General features: G+C 58.6%; 1 protein-coding gene across 1 annotated transcript in view; it reads left to right on the top strand.

The window, feature by feature from the left end:
• Positions 1 to 23,460, top strand: part of BSN (bassoon presynaptic cytomatrix protein) — a 97,808-nt gene extending 74,348 nt beyond the window's left edge. The window contains exons 4-11 of the mRNA XM_055344459.1: positions 2,226 to 2,672; positions 3,085 to 9,726; positions 12,353 to 14,432; positions 14,732 to 15,552; positions 15,685 to 15,784; positions 16,527 to 16,658; positions 16,925 to 16,979; positions 19,391 to 23,460. Of these exons, the coding sequence (XP_055200434.1) occupies positions 2,226 to 2,672; positions 3,085 to 9,726; positions 12,353 to 14,432; positions 14,732 to 15,552; positions 15,685 to 15,784; positions 16,527 to 16,658; positions 16,925 to 16,965 (10,263 nt within the window). The 3' untranslated portion in view covers positions 16,966 to 16,979; positions 19,391 to 23,460. The remainder of the gene's footprint in view (positions 1 to 2,225; positions 2,673 to 3,084; positions 9,727 to 12,352; positions 14,433 to 14,731; positions 15,553 to 15,684; positions 15,785 to 16,526; positions 16,659 to 16,924; positions 16,980 to 19,390) is intronic.
• The last annotated feature ends 310 nt before the right edge of the window (positions 23,461 to 23,770 follow it).

The following is a 23,770-nucleotide window of genomic DNA, read 5'->3' as shown; positions in this document are numbered from 1 at the left end:
TGGCTGCATTCAGGGACCCAAAGTAGAGTCAGGACAATGTTGCCATAGACCAGCCCCCAATCTGGGCCCAGACCCTAACACCCAGACCCTGTGGGTGGTGATCTTGCTGATGCTGGGGCTTTTCTCATTTCTAGAATTCTCTTGGCCTCTGCATACACCCTTCTTACCTTGCCAGGGTCTCTGTGTCATCTCACACTCCTCTTTGATATGGAGGGATTTCCACAATGACCCCAGCTGACATTGGGGGCATGTGGGCAGGATTTCAGGCTCAAGCTCTGTGCTCTTCCATGCCCTGTCTTTCTCAGGGCCTGGGATTAGCCTGTCTAACATTCTCCCCAGACACCTCTAGGGATGACCAAGACAAGTGAGCCCAAGACTCAGCAAGTAGCTAGCACCCATTGCTTCCTAGCAGTTTGTGTCAGGGAGATGTAGAGGATCAGATAAGGTCCATGGGGGTTAGTAATGGTGCTAGGGCCAGGCCTCGCAGGGAACAGTAGATGAGTACATGTACAGCTTCTGAAGGGTCATCCTCCATAGTTGGGCCGCTCTGCTCAGGACCTATGCATGAAATTGGGCCTTGGGGCAGAGTCAGAACTCCAATATCAGGGAGCAATCTCAAGGCCCTGAGTAACAAGCCCATGGAGCAGGCCTATCCCTCAACATACACCAGGAGCCTGCCACCTGCTGGCATGGCCTCTACTGGAGCCCAGGGCAGGGATGTAATATGTGGCCTGTAGGCAGGAAACCAGGGCAGAATCATTGATGTGGCATCTGCCATGGTGGCCTGAGGATGCCAAGCTGAGGGCAGACACCCTGGGGGTACCATGCTTCCAAGGGTCTGCCAGGCAGGCTAGGGTCTGACATAGGCTCAGGGCAGTTTGCCATGGAAGGGTGTCAAGGCCATCAGCCCACTTTGGGGTGGCAAGGGCCAAGGGCCACCTCCCTGCCCTGTCTCCTGGCTCTGTGATTCTATGGTTCTGAGTCTTGTAGTTCTCCTAATGGCCCAGCCTAATAGCCAAGCTGCTGGTGGAAGCCTGGGAGGAGGAGCAGCAGCAGGAAAGTCAGAGCATGTCTCTGCCCCCTTCCTCTGGGGTAAGAGCAGACATGGGTATGTGGTTACCCTCTTTCCTACCTCATGCCCTGTGGGCCAAGGTAGGATGTCCAGTCTTGCCAAGGAGGAGCCCTGACTCTGGAGAAGTTCCTGGGAGACCTGCCCCTATTAGTCTCTGACCTGCTGCAGGAATCACCCCCTCAGGGCCTGGGATGCTCAGACTTTATCCCCGTGCAGGCAGCTAGAGCTGGGGGAATCAGACTTGGTTTCTGGTGTCTAGGAACTTTACCACTGATATCCATGTCACACTGGATGACCAGTTTGGGGCTGTGGGCTCCAGGAATGCTACATGCCAGCCGCCCTTATGTCTGTCTTTGTCATAGCTGTGTCTCCAGCCCCCAGCATTGAGCCTGACATAGGGGATGACCCAAAGAGTGGTGGACTAATGGCTGAGGGTTTGACCCCCACCCAGTTTGGAGGAAGCAGGAACCCTGGCCTAAGTGTGGACACACACGACCCCCATCAGAGGAATAACCCAGAACCCTGGGGGCAGGAGGAGGCTTCCACTTGAGGGTCTTTGCTGGCCATGGACAAGGAGACCTAGGCTGGAGGGTGTGGGCAGAGGGAACTGTTTGGCCCCATCCTTCCAGCAGGGATTTTCCCAGAACAGCCTCCCCTGGCCCCAGGAGTCTGTAGCTTCCCAGCACAGTCCTTACTTGGGAAAGATGTGAAGAAGGATATATCTGAGGCCTGAGAGCTAGGAATCCAGGAAGGTCAGTGTCCCTTGGACATGCTTCCTGTCTGAGGCTATTCTTGGTTTGTAGGGGCTCTAGACTGCTGGACTCCACCCCAGGTCCCCCTCGTCTCCAGACTCATTTACTACCTGTAGCCTCCCCTCCCCCACAGGTCTCCTTTTCTGGCTAGGTGAAAAAGCTCTCCATAGGGTAAGGAAGGGACCCTTCATTGTGGTTTATCATTTGAATTCTGAAGGTTGGGGAGGTCTGTTGTTTAGGGGCAACAAATCTACCAGTTTTTTTCTCCTTGTGCCTTTGGTGTCATACTTGGGAAGACTTTCTCCTGCTTCTGATTACAGAAGTAGTCATGGAAATATTCTTTGAGTACTTCAGTGTTTTTGTGATTTTCATCACCTCCTCGCTCTCCCATTTCCTTACAGAAAACCGAGTGGCTCTGTCTGAACTGCCAAACTAAGCGGCTGCTAGAGGGCAGCCTGGGAGAGCCGACCACCCTGCCGCTGCCCACCTCTCAACAGCCCCCCACTGGGGCCCCTCTCCGTGTGGCTGGAGCCGCCCCTCTGAAGCAGAAAGGGCCACAGGGGCTGGGCCAGCCATCAGGCCCCCTGCCTGCCAAGGCCAGTCCCCTGCCCGCCAAGGCCAGCCCCCAGGCCAAACCCCTCAAGGCTGCTGAACCTAGCAGGGCCGTGAGCAGTGCCCAGGAAAAGAAGACCGGAATCCCAGCTAAACCCGAGCCTGGGCCGAAGCCACCTCCAGAGACTACCCTACCCCCTGGGACTCCCAAAGGAAAGACAGGGGCCCGGAGGACTGAACCTGCCACCCCTGTTGTCAAAACTGTTCCAGAAGCTCCTAAGGGTGGGGAGTCAGAGGTCAGTCCCACTCACTTCCCGGGCACCCTAGTTCTCAGGTGGGGTGGTGTAGGGCAGGCCTTGGTTCTCTGGGACGTAGGCCTGGGGCAGGCCCCTTGGGGCTGCAGAGGAGATAAAGGATGCCTGAATGAGGCCCTGTGGGCCTGGAACCTGTGAGTTCTAGGCTGGTCCTGTGTCTGGCACATAGTTGAATGCTTTGGTGGGTTTTGCTACCATTAGATCTAATAAAGTTTTTTCTTGAGAAGCTAGGGCTTCTTGAGGTTTCTAAGGCCAGAGAAATGGAAATGGTGGGCCATGATCCCCGGAAGTAGAGGGCCCCTTCTTCAGGGCCCTGGGATTGACAGAGGGCTGAGTTTCCCCAGTGAGCTATCTGCCACAGGGAGTCAAGTGTCTGCTTCTCACCCTACTACAGGAGCTGGCGGGAAAGTCTTACTCTCAGGACCTGTCTCGGAGCCCACAGAGCCTCAGTGACACAGGCTATTCCTCAGATGGCATCTCTAGCTCCCAGAGCGAGATCACGGGCGTCGTACAGCAGGAGGTGGAGCAGCTGGACAGCGCAGGGGTGACAGGGCCTCGCCCACCCAGCCCCTCTGAGCTCCACAAGGTGGGGAGCAGCATGCGGCCTTCACTGGAGGCCCAGGGCCCAGCCCCTAGGGGTGAGCAGAGCAAGCCACCCAGGAGCAGTGGTGAGGAGCTGAAGCGGAGGCCCCACTCCTTGTCCATCATGCCTGAGGCCTATGACTCCGATGAAGAGCTGGAGGATATCCTGGAGGAAGAGGAAGACTCTGTGGAGTGGGGGCACCAGAGGGAGCAGCAAGACACAGCTGAGTCCTCAGATGACTTTGGCAGTCAGCTTAGACATGACTACGTGGAGGACAGCAGTGAGGGTGGCCTGTCTCCTCTCCCACCCCAGCCCCCAGCCCGGGCAGCAGAACTGACTGATGAGGAGTTCATGCGACGGCAGATCCTGGAGATGAGCGCTGAGGAAGACAACCTGGAAGAGGATGATGCCACCACCTCTGGGCCCAGCCTGGCCAAACATGGTGCCCAGAAGGGCGGACCCAGGCCCCGGCCTGAGGCCAGCCAAGACCCAGCAGCTCCAGCTAAGAGACGTCTGCCACACAATGCCACCACTGGCTATGAGGAGCTGCTCTCTGAAGGGGGCCCAGCTGAGGCCAGTGATGGCACTGGGGCCCTGCAGGGGGGGCTCCGCCGCTTCAAGACCATTGAGCTCAATAGCACGGGCAGCTATGGCCACGAGCTGGACATGGGCCAAGGCCCTGACACCAGCCTGGAGCGGGAGCCTGAGCTGGAGATGGAGAGCCTGACAGGCTCACCCGAGGACCGCTCCCGCGGGGAGCACTCCTCCACGCTGCCAGCCTCCACGCCCAGCTACACGTCCGGCACCTCTCCCACCTCCCTGTCCTCACTGGAGGAGGACAGCGACAGCAGCCCCAGCCGCCGGCAGCGGCTGGAAGAAGCAAAGCAGCAGCGCAAGGCCCGGCACCGCTCGCATGGGCCCCTGCTGCCCACCATCGAGGACTCCTCAGAGGAGGAGGAGCTGCGGGAGGAGGAGGAGCTCCTGCGGGAGCAGGAGAAGATGCGGGAGGTGGAGCAGCAGCGCATCCGCAGCACTGCCCGCAAGACTCGGCGAGACAAGGAGGAACTGCGGGCCCAGAGGCGGCGTGAGCGCTCCAAGACCCCCCCGAGCAACCTGTCACCCATTGAGGATGCCTCCCCAACTGAGGAGCTGAGGCAGGCGGCTGAGATGGAGGAGCTCCACCGCTCATCCTGCTCCGAGTACTCGCCCTCCCCTTCCCTCGACTCAGAGGCTGAAGCCCTGGACGGTGGCCCCACCCGACTCTACAAGTCGGGCAGTGAGTACAACCTGCCCACCTTCATGTCCCTCTACTCGCCAACGGAGACACCCTCAGGCAGCTCTGCCACTCCCAGCTCTGGCCGGCCCCTCAAGAGCGCAGAAGAGGCCTACGAGGAGATGATGCGCAAGGCCGAGCTGCTCCAGCGGCAACAGGGTCAGGGGGCAGGTGGCCCCTCTCAGCCCACTGGCCCGCGGAGCCAGGGCACTATTGAGTACCAGGATACCCCTGACCAGGACTATGGCCGGCCTGCGCAACCTGTCTCTGAGGGCACACCGGCCAGCCTGGGAGCAGCGGTATATGAGGAAATCCTTCAGACGTCACAGAGCATTGCTCGCATGCGGCAGGCCTCCTCCCGGGACCTGGCCTTTGCAGAGGATAAGAAGAAGGAGAAGCAGTTTCTGAATGCTGACACTGTGTACATGGACCCAATGAAGCAAAATGGTGGCCCACTCACCCCTGGTACCAGTCCCACCCAGCTTGCTGCCCCTGTTTCCTTTTCTACCTCCTCCTCCTCAGACAGCAGTGGTGGCCGAGTCATTCCCGATGTTCGCGTTACTCAGCATTTTGCAAAGGAGACTCAGGACTCCCTCAAGCTTCACAGCTCTCCTGTCTCCCCCAGCTCTGCCTCCAAGGAGGTAGGCATATCCTTCTCCCAGGGCCCTGGCGCCCCAGCCACCACAGCTGTGGCTCCTTGTCTGGCCGGCCTGTCACGAGGTTATATGACCCCGACCTCCCTGGCAGGCTCTGAGCGCAGCCCTTCACCATCCTCTGTAGGTCACAGCTATGGACAGAGCCCCGCCACTGCTAACTATGGCTCCCAGACTGAAGAGCTACCCCAGGCCCTCAGTGGCCCCCCTGTCAGTGGACGTGCTGCCAGAGACAAGCCCCTGAGTGTTAGCGATGGTGAGAGTGGCCCCCACATGGCTTCCCGGGGCTATTCCTACTTCGCAGGCTCCAGCCCACCCCTCTCTCCATCTTCTCCCTCAGAGAGTCCCACATTCTCCCCTGGAAAACTGGGCCCAAGAGCCACAGCTGAGTTCTCTACACAGACGCCAAGCCCGACCCCTGCCTCGGAAGTGCCTCGGAGCCCTGGTGCCCCGAGTCCAGCACCCATGGTGGCTCAGGGCACGCAAACGCCACACCGACCCGGCACCCCTCGCCTGGTATGGCAGCAGTCCTCTCAGGAGGCCCCTTTCATGGTTATCACTCTGGCATCAGATGCCTCCAGCCAGACCAGGATGGTACATGCTAGCGCCTCCACCTCCCCAGTGTGTTCACCCACGGACATCCAGCTCACCACCCACAGCTATAGCCAGACAACACCTCCAAGTGTGTCCCAACTGCCCCCAGAGCCACCTGGGCCACCTGGCTTCCCACGGGCACCCAGTGCCAGTGCGGATGGGCCCTTGGCAGTCTATGGCTGGGGCACCCTCCCTGCTGAGAACATCTCCCTGTGCCGGATCTCCTCAGTCCCGGGAACATCTAGGGTGGAACCAGGCCCCAGGCCTCCAGGCAGTGCCGTGGTAGACCTTCGCACAGCTGTCAAGCCCACACCCATCATCCTTACTGACCAAGGCATGGACCTGACTTCTCTTGCTGTGGAAGCAAGGAAGTATGGCCTTGCCTTGGATCCAATCCCAGGACGGCAGTCGACTGCTGTGCAGCCTTTGGTCATCAACCTCAACGCCCAGGAGCAGACCCATGCCTTCCTCAGCACTTCCACCACCGTGAGCATCACCATGGCCTCATCTGTGCTCATGGCTCAGCAAAAGCAGCCTGTGGTCTATGGAGACCCCTTCCAGAGCCGGCTTGACTTTGGCCAGGGTGCAGGTAGCCCCGTGTGCCTGGCCCAGGTCAAGCAGGTAGAACAGGCTGTCCAGACAGCCCCGTACCGAGGTGGGCCCCGTGGAAGACCTAGGGAGGCCAAGTTTGCCAGGTATAACCTACCTAACCAGGTAGCACCTCTGGCCAGAAGGGACGTTTTAATCACTCAGATGGGCACTGCCCAGAGTGTTGGCCTCAAATCAGGTCCAGCGCCAGAGCCTGGTGCTGAACCTCACCGGGCTGCCCCCACAGAGCTGCGGTCACATGCTATGCCAGGTTCCAGGAAGCCACACACAGTGGTGGTGCAGATGGGAGAGGGCACAGCAGGCACTGTGACCACACTGCTCCCAGAGGAGCCCTCAGGTGCCCTGGACCTCACTGGGATGAGGCCTGAGAGCCAAATGGCATGCTGTGACATGGTCTACAAGTTCCCCTTTGGCAGTAGCTGCACAGGTACCTTCCACCCCACCCCCAATGCACCTGAGAAGAGTGTAGCAGACATTGCCCCACCTGGCCAGAGTGGCGGCCCCTTCTACAGTCCCCGTGACCCTGAGCCTCCTGAGCCCCCAACGTACCGGGCACAGGGGGTAGTGGGACCTGGGCCCCATGAGGAACAGAGGCCCTACCCACAAGGCCTCCATGGCAGGTTATACTCCTCCATGTCTGACACCAATTTGGCTGAGGCTGGCCTCAACTACCATGCCCACAAGATTGGCCAGCTCTTCCAGGGCCCTGGACGAGACTCAGCTATGGATCTCAGCTCGCTGAAGCACTCCTACAGCCTGGGCTTTGTGGATGGACGCTACCTTGGGCAGGGCTTGCAGTATGGCTCCTACACAGACCTACGCCATCCCACAGACATTTTGACTCACCCGCTTCCCATGCGACGCTACAGTTCAGTGTCAAACATCTACTCAGACCACAGGTATGGCCCACGGGGAGATGCAGCTGGCTTCCAGGAGGCCAGCCTGGCCCAGTACAGTGCCACCACTGCCCGTGAGATCAGCCGCATGTGTGCTGCCCTCAACTCCATGGACCAGTATGGAGGGCGGCATGGCAGTGGTGGTGGTGGCCCTGACCTCATGCAGTATCAGCCTCAGCCTGGGCCTGGGCTCAGCGCCCCACAGGGTCTGGCTCCCCTCAGACCTGGCCTCCTAGGGAACCCCACCTTCCCAGAGGGCCACCCAAGTTCTGGGAACCTGGCCCAGTACAGGCCTACGGGAGGCCAGGGAACAGCAGTCAGACAGCTTCTGCCATCCACGGCCACTGTGCGTGCAGCCGATGGCATGATCTACTCAACTATCAACACTCCAATTGCTGCAACACTGCCCATAACCACCCAGCCCGCCTCTGTACTGCGGCCCATGGTGCGCCGTGGCATATACAGGCCTTATGTGTCCGCTGGAGTCACAGCCGTGCCGCTCACCAGCCTGACACGCATGCCTGTGATTGCCCCCCGGATACCTCTCGGGCCCACAGGGCTGTACCGATACCCGGCACCAAGTAGATTCCCCACTGCTTCCAGTGTTCCCCCTGCTGAGGGTCCTCTCTACCTGGGGAAACCTGCTGCTGCCAAGGCCCCAGGGGCTGGGGGCCCACCAAGGCCAGAGCTACCCGCAGGGGCAGCTCGGGAAGAACCTCTCTCCACAGCCACCCCTGCTGCCGCCAAGGAGGCCGTAGCAGCCCCAGCCCCACTGGCTGGCCAAAAGCCCCCCATAGATACTGCTTCCGGTGGTGGCAGTGGAGCCCTTGGCCGGCCGGGGCTGGAGAAGGAGGACGCCACACTGGAGGAGCGACAGCGGAAGCAGCAGGAGCAGCTGCTCCAGCTGGAGCGGGAGCGGGTGGAGTTGGAGAAGCTGCGGCAGCTGCGGCTGCAGGAAGAGCTGGAGCGCGAGCGTGTGGAACTACAGCGACACCGGGAGGAGGAGCAGCTGCTGGTGCAGCGGGAGCTGCAGGAGCTGCAGACCATCAAGCACCACGTGCTGCAGCAGCAACAGGAGGAGCGGCAGGCCCAGTTCGCCCTGCAGCGGGAGCAGCTAGCACAGCAGCGTCTGCAGCTGGAGCAGATCCAGCAGCTGCAGCAGCAGCTGCAACAGCAGCTAGAGGAACAGAAGCAGCGGCAGAAGGCCCCCTTCCCCGTGGCCTGTGAGGCACCTGGCCGGGGGCCTCCCCCAGCTGCCACAGAGCTGGCTCAGAATGGTCAGTACTGGCCACCTCTGAGCCACACAGCCTTCATTGCTGTGGCAGGGCCAGAGGGGCCAGGGCAGCCTCGGGAGCCTGTGCTGCATCGGGGCCTCCCCAGCTCTGCCTCGGACATGTCCCTGCAGACAGAGGAGCCATGGGAGGCCAGCCGCAGCAGCATCAAGAAGCGGCACTCTATGCCTCGCCTGCGGGATGCCTGCGAGCCAGAGTCAGGGCCTGAGCCCTGCTCGGTCAGGAGGATTGCAGACAGCAGTGTGCAGACGGACGACGAGGAGGGGGAGGGCCGCTACCTCCTGACCAGGCGGCGCCGGGTGCGGCGGAGTGCGGACTGCAGTGTGCAGACTGATGACGAGGACAGTGCTGAGTGGGAGCAGCCGGTGCGCCGCCGCCGGTCCCGTCTTTCCCGCCATTCGGACTCTGGCTCCGACAGCAAGCACGATGCTGCTGCCTCGTCATCCCCTGCGGCTGCTGCTGCTGCCGTGAGGGCCATGAGCAGCGTGGGCATCCAGACCATCAGTGACTGCTCCGTGCAGACAGAGCCTGACCAACTGCCCAGGGTCTCTCCGGCCATCCATATCACAGCCGTGACCGACCCCAAGGTGGAAATTGTCAGGTACATCTCGGCGCCAGAGAAGACTGGGCGCGGGGAGAGTTTGGCCTGCCAAACGGAACCCGAGGGGCAAGCCCAGGGTGTGGCGGGGCCACAGCTCATGGGGCCAACCGCCATCAGCCCTTACCTTCCTGGCATCCAGATTGTCACCCCAGGACCCCTGGGCAGATTTGAAAAAAAGAAGCCGGATCCCCTGGAGATTGGATACCAGGCCCAGCTGCCCCCGGAGTCCCTGTCACAGCTCGTGAGCCGCCAGCCTCCCAAGTCCCCTCAGGTCCTCTACTCACCGGTCTCACCCCTGTCCCCACACCGGCTCCTGGACACCTCCTTTGCTTCCAGTGAGAGGCTGAACAAGGCTCACGTGAGTCCCCAGAAGCACTTCACAGCTGACAGCGCTCTCCGCCAGCAGACGCTGCCTCGCCCCATGAAGACCCTGCAGCGGTCCTTGTCCGACCCTAAGCCCCTGAGCCCCACCGCCGAGGAGTCTGCCAAAGAGAGGTTCTCCCTCTACCAGCACCAGGGGGGACTGGGTAGCCAGGTATGGGCACAGGGGCTGGTCCAGGGTGGGGCAGGGGTCTCTTTCTAGCCTGGGGGCCCCCGAGGGAGGGGTTTCTCCTGGGGTGGGGGGTGGAGTCACCTTCAGCTCCAGAGGCCCAGAGGAAGGAGTTGAGGATGAGGACTGGACTTTCCTCAAGGCACACCTGGTGGAGCCGGCAGCCTGGCAAGGACATCTGGGCAAATGCACACTCACACACTGGCCCCCACAGCCACCCATCCAGACACCACTGGAAACTTCAGCCTTTCCTCAGCACTGCCTCTTCATGGCCATATCTGGTCCAGCCCCTACAACATCCCCCCTCCCAGTCTGGGGCCCCCCCATTCCAAACCTTTACTGGGGATGTTTCCTTAGAAAATCAGTAACACAGACCTGGCTGGGCCACTCCCTACTCCCAGCCCCAACCTGGCTTCCATGGCCCCACAGGAAGCCCAAGCCTCTGGGCCTAGCATTCAGGGTCCATCCTAATGGGCTGCAGTGTGCTCTTGGTCTCACCTTGTCCCCTGCCCTTCTCTGCCCCTCAATAAATCTGCTTACACTCCTGTCTGCTCCCCTAGGCAGGGAACCTTACACCATAAATTTACCCTTGCCTGTGGCTTTAGTTGCCAAAGGATGCCCTGGGACTGAATGAGGTGACCTGCTATGGGCTGCCATGCAGGGGAAGATGGGAGTTGCAAAGGCCTAATGCCAAGGATTTTAAGTGCCAGGCTGAGGAGCATGGGCCTTTCTCATAGGCCTTTGAAGCCTCTGGAGGTTTTAGGCAGGTGAGATGGGCAAGATGTGTTTGTTTGTTTGTTTTCCAAAGATTTTATCTGTTTATTTGAGAGAGAGAGAGAGACACACACACACACAGCATGAGTTGGGGAGAGGGGCAAAGGGAGAGGTAGAAGCAGGTTCCCCACTGAGCAGGGAGCCTGACGTGGGACTTGATCCCAGGACTCTGAGATAATGACCTGAGTCAAAGGGAGATGCTTAACCAACTGAGCCACCAGGTGCTCCAAGATGGGTATTTTAGAAAGCTTCCTGGACAGAATGTGGGCAGATGGGCTGAAAGACCACACAGTGGCCTTGAGGAAAAGAGGCAGGAACCAGAGGCACTGTGAAGTCTACCTGTTTTCTGGGATTGATACAGAGAGAAGAGGGTGGGGTCTTGGAGGTGATGAGTTTGGGTAGTGGAGAGTCCGGGGGTATGCAGGCCAGAGAGTGTGGGGGTGGGATCAGGAGTCACTGGCAGGGAGCCCAGGCCAGGGTTGGCTGTCCTGGCTCCAGGCTGAGGCAGGCACAGAGGTTCCATGGACTGGCCTTGTGGTGCCTTGTCACGATGGGCATTCATGGTGTGTGGCCAAAATAAAAGATGAACAATAGAGTAAGGAGTTCAAAAAGCGAAATTTACTGGGGTGTCTGAGTGGCTCAGTCAGTTAATCGCCCAACTCTTGATCTCAGCTCAGGTGTTGACCTCAGGTTATGAGCTCAAACCCAGCATGGAGCCTACTTTAAAAAACAAACAAAAAAAACAAAAACCCGATATTTATTGTTAAAGACCTATGTATTGTTCTAAGACTCTGAGGCACACTATTATTTCCTTTATGACATACGGTAAGAGGAGGTGGGAGGCTTTTATGTAGTTTCTTCACAAGGTAAAAGGAAAAGCCCAATTGTCAGGCCCTAGTGTATTTTGGGGACTTGCGTGGTTCATTAAAACCCAAAGGCCTGGAACACTCTGGGAAGGCTAGGAGCTAGAGATGAAGGCCCTGGTGTAAACCTTACAGTCATGTGGACCTTCAGGCAATGTGGAACATCAGGGCAGGTGAGGAGAACTACACAGAGGGCAGTGTTAGGGAACCTGGACCAGGGAGCCATGCAGCCAGAGAGAGGGCCAGGGAGGCCCTGAAGGGGAGCTGGCAGCCCTAGAGAGTGGTCGGTTCACAGGGATGTGGAAAGAACTGGGCCAGGCTGAGAGCACAGTCCAGAGGGTTTGGCAGAGGGCGGCACAGGGCAGCTGAGTGGGTAAGTGGCTGAGTTACATGTCCCTTAAAAGAGGAGTAGGGCAGGAGGCAGGAAAGACCCAGAGCCTGCAGTAACTGACATACAGTCAGCATGAGCCCCATTCCCATGATCCTCTAGGGAGTCTGCTGGGCACCCAGAGGCCACTCCATTTCTGTCCACGGCCCTCTACTGCCGTTGGTCCCCACCAGCTGCTAGACCTAAACGCAGAGCCAGACTGTGCCCTCCTTACCTCAGGACACTCAGCGGGAGACAGAAGGTGGCCAGCCCCCTGAATACATGCAGGGGTTCTCAGAGCCACTGTGTACCAGAGGTTCTCAGAGGCAGGCCAGTCCCAGAGACCAGCACAGAGGGGCATCTGCTCCTCTGCTCCCCTGCCGCTGCCCAGAGTGCTGGGAGTGAGAAGACCTATGAAACGATCACGGGTGGTGATCCCCACCAGTGCGTGGGCAGGACAGGTCTCAAGGCTGCCCAGTGAATCAGAGCACTCGCTGTATGGAGGCCAGCCTCTGCCCCAACCCAAGCCAGGGATCTTCTACCTTTTGCCCCACCAAGTCACCCACACCTTGGGTCTCAGTGCTGCCCGCCCTTCCCTCTGTCTCAGGTGTCGGCGCTGCCACCCAACGGCCTGGTCCGCAAGGTGAAGCGGACACTGCCCAGCCCCCCTCCAGAGGAGGCTCACCTGCCCCTGGCTGGCCAGGCCCCCCCACAGCTGTATGCGGCCAGCCTGCTGCAGCATGGGCTGGCGGGGCCCACCGCTGTCCCTGCCACCAAGGCCAGCCTGCTCCGGGAGCTGGACCGGGACCTGCGGCTGGTGGAGCATGAATCCACCAAGCTGCGCAAGAAGCAAGCAGAGTTGGATGAGGAGGAGAAGGAGATTGACGCCAAGCTCAAGTACCTGGAGCTGGGCATCACACAGCGGAAAGAGTCTTTGGCCAAAGACCGGGGTGGCCGTGACTACCCACCCTTGCGTGGTCTAGGTGAGCATCGTGACTACTTGTCTGATAGCGAGCTCAACCAGCTACGGCTCCAGGGTTGTGCCACTCCTGCTGGCCAGTACACAGACTTCCCTGGAAGTGCCGCTGCCCCTGCCACTCCCGCTGGCCCCACTGCCTTCCAACAGCCCCGGTTTCCATCTCCAGCCCCACAGTATGCTGCAGGCAGTGGTGGGCCAACTCAGAACGGATTCCCAGCCCACCAAACACCCACCTACCCTGGCCCCAGCACGTACCCAGCACCTGCCTTTCCTCCTGGCACCAGTTACCCAGCTGAACCTGGTCTACCAAGCCAACAGGCTTTCCGTCCCACAGGCCATTATGCAGCCCAAACACCCATGCCAACCACACAGAGCACTCTTTTCCCAGTCCCGGCTGACAGCCGTGTCCCACACCAGAAGCCACGCCAGACGTCACTAGCCGACTTGGAACAGAAGGTGCCCACTAACTATGAAGTGATCGCCAGCCCTGTTGTGGCCATGTCTTCGGCCCCATCTGAAACCAGCTACAGTGGCCCAGCAGTAAGCAGCAGCTATGAGCAAGGCAAAGCTGCTGAGCTGCCCCGGGCCAGTGACCGTAGTGGCGTGAGCCTGAGCTCAGCCTCCACCTATCCCTCTGACTCCCACTACACCAGCCTGGAGCAGAATGTCCCTCGGAACTATGTGATGATTGATGACATCAGTGAGCTGACCAAGGACAACGCCTCCACTGCCCCTGAGAGCCAGCGACTGGAGCCCCTGGGGCCAAGCAGCAGCAGTGGGCGTCCCGGGAAAGAGCCGGGAGAACCAGGCATCCTGGAGGGGCCCATACTGCCCTGCTGCTATACCAGAGGGGAGGAAGAATCTGAGGAGGACTCTTATGACCCCCGTGGGAAGAGTGGCCATCACCGGAGTGTGGAGAGCAATGGCCGAGCAGCCAGTGCCCACTACTACGGTGATAGTGACTACAGACACGGGGCTCGAGCAGACAAGTATGGCCCAGGCCTCATGGGGCCCAAGCATCCCTCTAAGAGCCTGGCACCAGCTGCCATCTCTTCAAAGCGCAGCAAGCACCGGAAGCAGGGCATGGAGCAAAAGATCTCCAAGTTCTCACCTATTGAAGAGGCCAAGGACGTGGAGTCGGACCTGGCCTCCTACCCCTCCCCTGCAGTCAGCAGCAGCCTGGCCTCTCGGGGCAGGAAGTTCCAGGATGAAATCACCTATGGGCTCAAGAAGAACGTATATGAGCAGCAGAGGTACTATGGGGTGTCCAGCCGGGACCCGGTGGAGGAGGATGACCGCATGTATGGAGGGAGCAGCCGGTCCCGGGTGGCCTCTGCATACAGTGGGGAGAAGCTGTCCAGCCATGACTTCAGCGGCCGGGGCAAAGGATATGAGCGGGAGCGGGAAGCTGTGGAGCGACTTCAAAAAGCGGGCCCCAAGCCCTCGTCCCTGAGCATGGCCCACAGCCGGGCCCGGCCCCCCATGCGAAGCCAGACCTCTGAAGAGGAGAGCCCCGTCAGCCCCTTGGGGCGGCCTCGCCCTGCCGGCAGCACACTTCCTCCTGGGGACACCTGCCCACAGTTCTGCTCCAGCCACTCCATGCCTGACGTCCAGGAGCATATCAAGGATGGGCCTCGGGCCCACACGTATAAGCGTGAAGAAAGCTACATCCTGGATGACTCCCACTGCGTAGTTTCCGACAGCGAAGGTAATGGCAGCCAGGGGTGATTTCTGCAGCTGCTCAGCATCTTGGGGGGCCTGCCCACCCATGGGGCCCTGGGCCCTGAGATGTCCCAGAGGGGCCTGACTTGGCGCCTCACCCAGTGGGCCCTGCTGCAGGCTGCTCCACCTGTGCCTTGGCCCTGGTTGTGGGGGGGCGGGCTGGGGGCCTAGTGGTAATGCTTGTGGCTGTGGCGCCCACTCTCTGGTTTCCTTGCATGGCTTCAGCTGGGCCTCCCCCTGCAGCCAGCCTGGGGGTTGATGGTGTTCTGTTTTTGGTCTCTGAAGCGTATCACCTGGGCCAGGAGGAGACAGACTGGTTTGATAAGCCCCGGGATGCCCGCTCTGACCGATTCAGGCACCACGGGGGCCATGCAGTCTCCTCCTCCTCCCAGAAGCGAGGCCCTGCCAGGCACAGCTACCACGACTACGATGAGCCCCCCGAGGAGGGCCTGTGGCCACATGATGAGGGTGGCCCTAGCCGCCACACCTCAGCCAAGGAACACCGGCACCACGGTGACCACGTGCGGCACTCAGGCCGCCACGCTGGCGATGAGCCAGGCCGGCGTGCTGCCAAACCACACACTCGGGACCTGGGGCGCCATGAGGCCCGGCCTCACTCTCAACCCAGCCCTGCCCCAGCCATGCAGAAGAAGGGTCAGCCTGGGTACCCCAGCTCTGCTGAGTACTCACAGCCATCCCGTGCTCCGTCAGCATACCATCATGCCTCTGACAGCAAGAAGGGCTCCCGGCAGGCCCACTCAGGGCCCACTACACCGCAGCCAAAGCCAGAACCCCAGCCACAGCCGCAAGGTCGGCAGGCGGCTCCTGGGCCACAGCAGTCACAGCCGCCACCGTCGAGGCAGACTCCCTCGGCGACAGGATTGCGCCAGCCACAGACACCGCAGCAGCAGCAGCAGCAGCAGCAGCAACAGCAGCAGCAGCAGCAAGGTCTCGGGACACAGCCCGCTCAGCAGGCCCCAGTGCAGACTCGGGTGCAGCAGCAGGGCCAGCCAGCTGCCAGGGGCCCAGCCCCTGCTGCCAGCCAGCCAGCAGGGAAGGCTCAGCCGGGCCCCACAACAGCCACAGGCCCCCAGCCAGTAGGACCGGTAAGTAGGGCTCCAGCACACAGATGTACCCAGGGTGGATGCTGTGGTGGGAGCTGGGACGTGCCCTCGATTCCCTACTGGGTGTGGGCAGAGTCGTCAGACGGTGTCTTAGCTGTGGGTTCTGTGTTGCAGCCACGGGCAGAGCAGGCAAATGGCTCTAAAGGGACAGCCAAGGCACCCCAACAGGGGAGGCCTCCTCAGGCCCAACCACCACCAGGACCTGGACCTGCAGGTGAGCCTATATTTTGGTGCCTTCAGCCATGGCCCCAAGTTCCTGATCTGCCCTCTCCCTATACCCACTGGCACCCTGAGCTCCCTTGTACCGCATACTGTACTGTTTCCGGAGAAGGTGCCCAGGGGTCTGGAGACCTTCCTAACAGAAATGAGCCTGGGGTTAGAATGAGCTAGTGGTTGGGGCGCCTGGGTGGCTCAGTGGGTTGGGCATCCGACTTTTGGTTTCAGCATGGGCCATCATCTCATGGCTCGTGGGATGTGAGATTGAGCCCTTCATTGGGCTCCACACTCAGCAGGGAGTCTGCTCAAAGATTTCCCCCCTCTGCCTCTCCCTTTACGCATTCTCTCTCTCCCCCCCTCCCCGTAAAATAAATAAATAAATCTTTTTAAAAAATGAGCTAGTGGGGTTACCAGCACTGGGGCCTTCTGGCCCAGGAAGCTCTGGGCAGGACCTGAAAGGGACAGGTAAGTATAGGTCCAGGACCATAGCCTCTTACTATCTCCCTCCTTCCCCTTCTACCTCTGCCTTCCCATCCTACTCTTCTCTTCCTTCCTTTCCTCTTTCTGCTTCCTCCCACCCTCCTCCCTTCTTGTTCTTCCCTCTCTCTCTCTTCCTTACTCTCTTCCTCCTCACTCTCCCACCTCATGGCTGCCTGTGTGCAGACTCCCTCAGGGCTTCTCTCCCCCTCAGAACCCGAAGGGCCAAGCCTGCCTCCTGAGGGTGGTCTCTTTCCCCCTAGGCATGAAGGCCGGAGCCAGGCCTGGAGGGACTCCAGGGGCTCCTGCTGGCCAGCCAGGCGCTGAAGGTGAGAGTGTGCTCTCCAAAATCCTTCCTGGTGGGGCAGCAGAGCAGGCCGGCAAACTGACAGAAGGTAGGCCCTGCCTGCGGCCAGGTCCATGGTGGGTGGCGGCTCCGGGGCCCTGCTGTGGCAGAGGTTGGGTCTGGGGAATGATTCTAGGCTCAGTCAGTGAGCCACAGGCCAGCCTGAAGGTCTACCTGCTGTTGCCCAGTGGCTTTCTGGCAGGGGAGGGGGTGTCCCCTGCCCCTTGGGCTACGCTGGGCTTCACTGCCAAATGGCCCCAACAAGGAGGGAGTTTAGTCTAATTTCCTGATGCCTCTCTCCTTTTTCTGTCATAGCTGTCTCTGCTTTTGGCAAAAAGTTCTCCTCATTCTGGTGACCATGCCCTGCAGGGTAAGTATGAGTTGCCTTGACCCAGCCTCCCTTCATGTGGGGGTCCTCAGGGATCCTCTAGGAGGAGTCTTATCTTCAGCAGTGGGTGATGTGGCCAGAGCTGCAGTATCCTCTCCTGTGAGTGTGGGAGGAGGGCAAGGAGGAGGAGAAGGGACTCAATGCACAGAGGCCCTAACACGGGGCCAACTTAGTAGAGGTCCCAGCAGAGGGAAGCTAGGGCCAACATCCCCTCGTCCTCTCCCGCCACCCCCTACCACCTCTACCCCAGGGCTCTCACAGCCTTGAGTTGACTTTAGTTTGTAGGTAGGGCCCCCTGGGATGCAGCTTCTCCCCAACCCTCCTCTGTAAATACTCCACAGGCTCTTGAAGAGATGAAGGGAGATGATATCATTGCTGTGGAAAAATCTCTGGAGTCAGAGGCCTGGGCACAGCTCTGGACTCTGCGTATAACAGTGAGTGTCAGGTCCAGGGTAGGGTGGGACAGAAGAGGGGGTGAAGGTCCGAGGCCTGGCTGACCAGACCCACGTAGTTCCTACAGGTGTGAACTGGGACAAGGCTGGTGGGCTGCCTTCAGCTGTATTGGGTATGGCAGCTGAGAGGCAGAGACCCCTAAGCTGGCTGAGATGACTCAGGTAGTAAGCTTGGGGAATGACCCAGCAAAGCCACCCATGTCCCTCAACTTAGGGGCTGTGTGCTGGGCACTGATTCCAAAGCTGCTTCCCTGAGGCTGGTGCTGAAGACTTTGCTCCAGACAGTCCGGTGAGGCCAGAATCCCCAACCCTGCCAAGCTTAGCAACCATGGGCACAGACTTCAAACACTGTGGGCTTCATAGGATGAACACATGACCTGAAAGATGGAGTTGCAGGAGGAATGAGGCAGCCAGGAATAGAACAGAGAGGAGAGGGTGGTCACTGGCCAGGCAGTCTTAGCCCCCAGTCAGGTCAGCCCAGGGAGAGAGTGCAAGGGCCTTCACACGGGAGCCCTGGCTCTGCCTGGATGGCAGTGGCTCCTCTTGGAGCCCTCTCTGACCTCAGCCCGGCCCCTGTGGCAGAGAAGGTGGCAGTGCATCATTCAGAACGGGGGGGGGGGGGCGGGGGGGGTAGCCTAGCTAGTGGCACTGCTCTGCGTACAGCTAGGGACCACCTTCTACCATTCCATAACTCTGGGACCCCCTCCCTTTCCTTCCTTTGCTATTTCTCAGGTTAAGAGTGCAGAGGTTTAAAAAAAAAAAGTGCAGAGGTCTGGGTGCTTCTCATGGTAAGCAGGCGTGTGTGTGGCAGGGCCAGAGAGTTAGCAAACAAACTACAGGCTAGGGCTGCTTGTAGGAAGGAGCTGGGTGTAGTTTCAGAAGGGCTGCCTGTCTCCAGAGGAAGACACCAGAAAGGCCTGGTCTCCCATCCACTTATCCATTTATTCCACACATGTTTGTCCAGCCCTAGGCCGGTGCCAGGCCCTGTTCCAGGTGCTAGGGATACATCAGGGAACAAAACCAAATCCCTGCCCTCCAAAGCTGACATTCCATTTAAGGGGGACAGAGAATAAATAGAGGAGAGGAGGGAAGGGGGTGGGACAGGTGAGCTTCAAGGCTGGACAGAAAGCCAGCACAGCCAGAGCCACATGGAGGGTAAAGGTGGTCAGGGGTGAAGTCTGAGGGGGTGGGAGCCAGCTCGGGTGAACTTTATAGGCCAAAGTAAAGAGCCCAGAATTTATTCTAATTACAGTAGCCACAGTGCAGCTCCCCCAGCGTTCTTCCTGCCTTCACCCCAAGACACCAGGCACCCTGCCGCTTTCTCGCCCAGCTGGATGTTTCCTCGGAGTTGTCCTGGAACAGATGTGAAATCAGAAATTGTGCTAGAGGGAAGGAGGGGCAGCCCATGAACCTACCTTGGGTTTAGGGCCAGGGATCCATCACTGAAAGCAAAAGGAGCCACGGGCACGGTTTTGTTCTGCGGCCCGCCACATGAACCTGGGTGGCCACTGAGACCCTTACCTTTGTAGTTAAAAGGGTTTCTCAGGTTTGGGTACTTGGCTAACGATTGGGCCAAGTCATAAGTGCTTCTGTGAGTGTCCATCTCCTGGTGTCTGCTATGGCCATCTCAGAAGTGGGCTGGGAGAGGCTGGCCATTTTACGCAAAATGTCATCTTCCTTACTCACTAAACAACTTTTGTTATATTCAAGAAATGTCCCTTACTGGCCAACTAGATTCTTCTTCTTGTCCTCTTCGTGACTTCAAAATTGCTCAAGCACCCATCTCCTGAGGCTCCATGTGTGGGGATCCCCTGGGTGAGAAGGAGTCAGGCCATTAGCACATGGTAGACTGCCAGCCAAGAAGAGGGTAGGGATGGGAAGTGGCCGTCCTCAGTTCTTGACAATATCCTTCTTTCTCTCCCCTTCCTTCTCTCCTCCAAGCATCTGCAATCTGGCAAACTCTTGGCCCAAAGACTCACACCAGGTGGGACGTGGCAGGCAGGCTTGAGGATGGAGTGTTTTCTAACAGCAGCTGCCTGGGTGAAGCATCTGTTGGACATGTTGGGACCACTGGCCCGGGGGACCTGTGATTGTCTTTCCAGAGACCCTGCTCTCCTCAGGGCGCCACCTTCGAGGCATAGCCTTTGCTGGGAGGGAGGAGCCCTCTCCGGACACCCTGCCACCGTGGCAGTCCTGCTGCTCTTCCCACAGCCGCCTCTCTGCGGCCCGGCCAGCCAGGCTTCCTATGCGTTATACACAGAGTTTGGTCACAGGCTACCTGTTTCTGACGGACGCTGCCCTCCCTCCACGATGCCAGAAGTTTTTCCACAGCCTTGGAGAGGGGCTTTGACTGAGGGCTGGGGGCGCCGGGCTCCGTTTCCTTCACATTCCAGCTGGCCCGGATCCCTCTGTGGCCACAGGGCCCTGCTCCCCTCACCTTGCCCTCTGGGTGACATCGGAGCAGACCTCCATGTGACCACTAGTGTGGGGCTGGGAGAACTTTACAAACATTAGGACCTAACACTGTCTCATTGCTGAAATAAGAGGCCATAGCACCGAAGAGCAGCGTGGGCACTGGCTGAGGCTTCTCCCAGCCCATGGGTGGCAGCATGCTAGCATGCCTGCCACCATCTCAAAGCCATCCCCCCAAGCCATCATGAGCATCCCAGTGGCACCGCCATTGTCTCAACCAGCCAGCTCCCTGTTCGTATGCCTGGGGATTTCTTTATGATTTCAAGAACAGCCTTAATCATTTCAGTTTGATTTACGTGTATACCTCATAAGCATTTTTCTTTTTTTTCTCCTTCTCCCCTTCCTCTCTTTTTCTTGGCTCATCTCCTTGCCCCTCCCCTCCACCACCACATGTGACTGATGGTTCCATGTCCTCTCTGCTCCGCCCCTGCTCAGCACAGGGAGAATGTTGACTCAGAAGCAATAGGGGGCAGCAGGCCATCAAGAGCACAACCCCAGGGCGAGGTCTAGGGAGGCCCCCCAGCCCGCCTCTGTTTACTGTGTAATCCAGTCCTTCTTAAGCCATCACCAGTGGCCGTGCTCAAAGCAGAGGGGCCAGGGCTTCTGCCAGCCGAGGGCAGGGCCCAGAGCCCTGTGCTTGGGAGTATGGCACCATCCACTGCCCTGGTGGACTGGGTGGCATTCTTCCCCAAGGCCCTTACCTTGGGGGCCTTCCTTCCTCTTGGGCACCCCCACCAGTCTCATCTCTAACGTTCTATGCAATGAAATATAAACCCTCAAAGACAACTGTTAATATTTAATAAATTCCATGTTATGTATAAGGAGTCAATTGCAACCATGCAATTGAGAAACTGGAATAGATAGGCTCATATCAAGCCCCCTGCCCCCTGCTCCCACCGTGTGTGTGAACTTCTCAGTTTGTGGCATGTTTGACCTGTGGCAGGACTCGCTGCTGCCAGGTGAGTCACCGCCTGTCCTGCAGTGGAGCATGCACAGCTCGCAGCCTTTTTGCACGATTTCATCCATTTTAAATGCTCGACCCTCTTGCTTGGGAGTTCTTTTTACCTCAGAACCTCTCCTTCAGGAGTGCTTCTAGCTGATTTCTGCACAAGCTAGTGAGGACCTGCTGGAATAGTTGCCTGAGCATGCCAGGCTGTGGGGCAGGCAGTGCCCTCGTGGGCCCTGCAGGTTTCTCAGATCAGGATGGCAGGTAAAAAGCAGCATCTGGAGTTAAACACGCTGGTGGGGCCCACACAGGAGTGTGTGGGTGAACATTCAGAAGGTTTGCTGTAGGATTTCCATCCGTAAATTGCTCCCCATCTCATCCCATCCCTGAGCCAGAGGTGTCTGACACAGCTCAGGGGGACATGGCTCAGGCACAGAACTGGGCTGTGTCTTTGGCCAGAGACACAGAGGCCAAGGGCAGGGGCCGGCTATGTATGGCCTAGGGACCTGACTATACCTGTTCCATGCCTCTCCTTTGTAGCTGGGCGGCTTCAAGGTCTGTGAGCCAAGAAATATAGGCTGGGGCAAGTGGGTCAAAGGTGCTCAGGAAGAGCTAGCTAGACCTCTGGCACTTGTGGCAAGGACAGCTGACAATGTCATCTGGGACCAGAGGAGGTGTTCCCGTAGACAGGAGCTTCAAGCTGAATTTTTTGGGAAGCTTCTCAAAGCAAAATTTGCAGAAGGTTCTGTTCTGACCCTTTTTCTATCTGTCCCCAGGACCTAAACTCCCTGCCCACCCTCCTCTCTGGAGCCCAAGTATCCCACTGCACATCAGCTTCTCTCTGACTGAGCCAGCAGTGCAGCAGGCAATGACTACCTGACCCCTCGAGGCCTGGCCTTCCTCCAGTTTGCTCTGGTTTGCACCATGCATTTCTCAGGGGTCCACATTTCTCATACTTTCCAATAAGGTCTACACAGCCCTTCAGAGGGGGATCCTGGCCACCTCTGGCAGCTGTGGATGGGACAGGAGGTTGTCAACCTCTATTTTGGGCCTGCAACCCTGGTCCTCCCAGATTTGGGCGTCACCCATCTCCCAGGACACCTGCCTTATCCCAGAGATCAGGCCTGGGCTGTAAGAGCCCATCTGAGCAAGGGCTAAGGGAGGCCACTATCAATCACCTCTGATTATGCAGGGCCAGGTCTGTGTGGGGATGTGCCTGGTGGCTTGATACATGGGGGACCAAGGCAGTAATCCTTCCCACGAAAGGTCAAGGGATGGGGCCAGGAGCAGGAAAGGCAGGGAGATGGCAGCAGGTCAGCCTCCATCAAGCCTAGTCTCAGGCTCTAAAACGTTGACTTTTCCTTGAATCTCCTTTCTGACCAAGCCCTCTGACTTTGAACTTTCTGACATCTGCCACTTCCCCACTCCCCAAGGCATCCACAGGACACATCTATACCCTCACCCCTTGTGAAGGTGACTGGAGCAGGCCTCTCTGGGTCACAAGTGACCTGATCCTCATGTAGATGCAGCTTGTGGCTCTGGGGGGCACTGTAGCCAGAGGCGGAGGGACCAGCATTTGGTGCCCTGGGCAGTGGGGAGCATTGAGCACATCTCCAAATAGGCAAAGAGTCTCTGGGATACAGTCCAGGCCTTCTCCACACCTGCCTCCCAGGGTCATGAGCAAAGACACTGTCTCTGCTCGCTCCAGGGCCCAGTACACTCACAGCACAGCGACACCCCCTCCTACCCACTCACTTAGTCCTTGGGAAGAAAATGTGGCCTCAAGGGCCCATGATGAGAGGGCAGTGGCGGCAGTAACTATGGCCTATCTTCTGGAGCCTGGGGGGGTGTTTTCCAGGCAGCATGGTCCTGGCCGATTGGCCCTTCCCCTGCCCTCATGCCACCCTCCCCCCATTCTGTAAATACTTGTCATCGTGGACTCCGACAGGGTCAGAGGGACAGGCCTGACCAACTGAAACTCCTCAGAGATATCATCTCTGTCTCCCTGGGTACCAGCAGCCCTGCTGCCATGTGCACTGGGGTGGCGCTGGAGAGCCATGGAAATCGTGAGATACTGTGTGTGTATGCATGTGAACAAGCGTGTGAATGTGTATGTGTGTGTGTGTCTGCCTCATTCAGCCTCTGGGATCAAGTCAGCTCCCGCTCTTCAAGTGCAGTGGCCTGGAGAGTGGTGGCTGCCAAACGCCTTTCATCTGCTAGCTTCCATGTCTTGTTTTTGCTCTCTCCTCACTCTTTCCCTCCCTCCCTTTCTTTCCTTCTCTCCTTTATTTGAGGGGGGAAGAGTGCTGTATAAAGTCAAACAAACAAGTTTACAGTTGTAAGTGCAATGACCCGAGTCCTCCACATGACCTTGTGAATCGTGTGCCGTCCTCCTGTGCTCTGTGAGAACTCGTGGTACTTCGGTGTCCCTCCCCCTGTATTGTGACAAGGTAATTCTGTGGTATCAGAATAAAAGGACTTGATATAAACAACCTACAGACTGTCTCTGGGATGGTTTCTGAAATGGGAAGGCTTAGCCAGAAGACCAAATCCCTCAACTTGTGATAATCCTGTCTGTTCACAGTTAAAAGGAGAAGAGTGAAAGGGCCAAATTGTAGAAGTGCCAGCAAGGCCCTGGCTGTGTCTACACCAAACCCGCCAAAAACAACGGGCCCTCCACAAAGACGCCCGGGCAGTTTCCAGGTTTGGACCTGGAGGGAGCAGTTAGTTCCCTGTGCAGATGTTGAGGGACCATGCCTCCAAGGCCTACATGTCCAGGCTGCACAGCATTTCTGCGGTTGCATTCCTGGTGAGCCAGGTGAGCAGGTGCTGCCCCCTGGTGCCGACAACAAGCACTACATCTATCTGCCTTGCCGTGTCTACTCAATCCCACAACTCTTCCA

Source organism: Nyctereutes procyonoides, unplaced genomic scaffold (assembly GCF_905146905.1).
Source record: "Nyctereutes procyonoides isolate TBG_1078 unplaced genomic scaffold, NYPRO_anot_genome, whole genome shotgun sequence".
Taxonomy (NCBI): Eukaryota; Metazoa; Chordata; class Mammalia; order Carnivora; family Canidae; genus Nyctereutes; species Nyctereutes procyonoides.
Note: the sequence above shows the minus strand (reverse complement) of the source record. Positions and strands in the feature narration are given on the sequence as shown.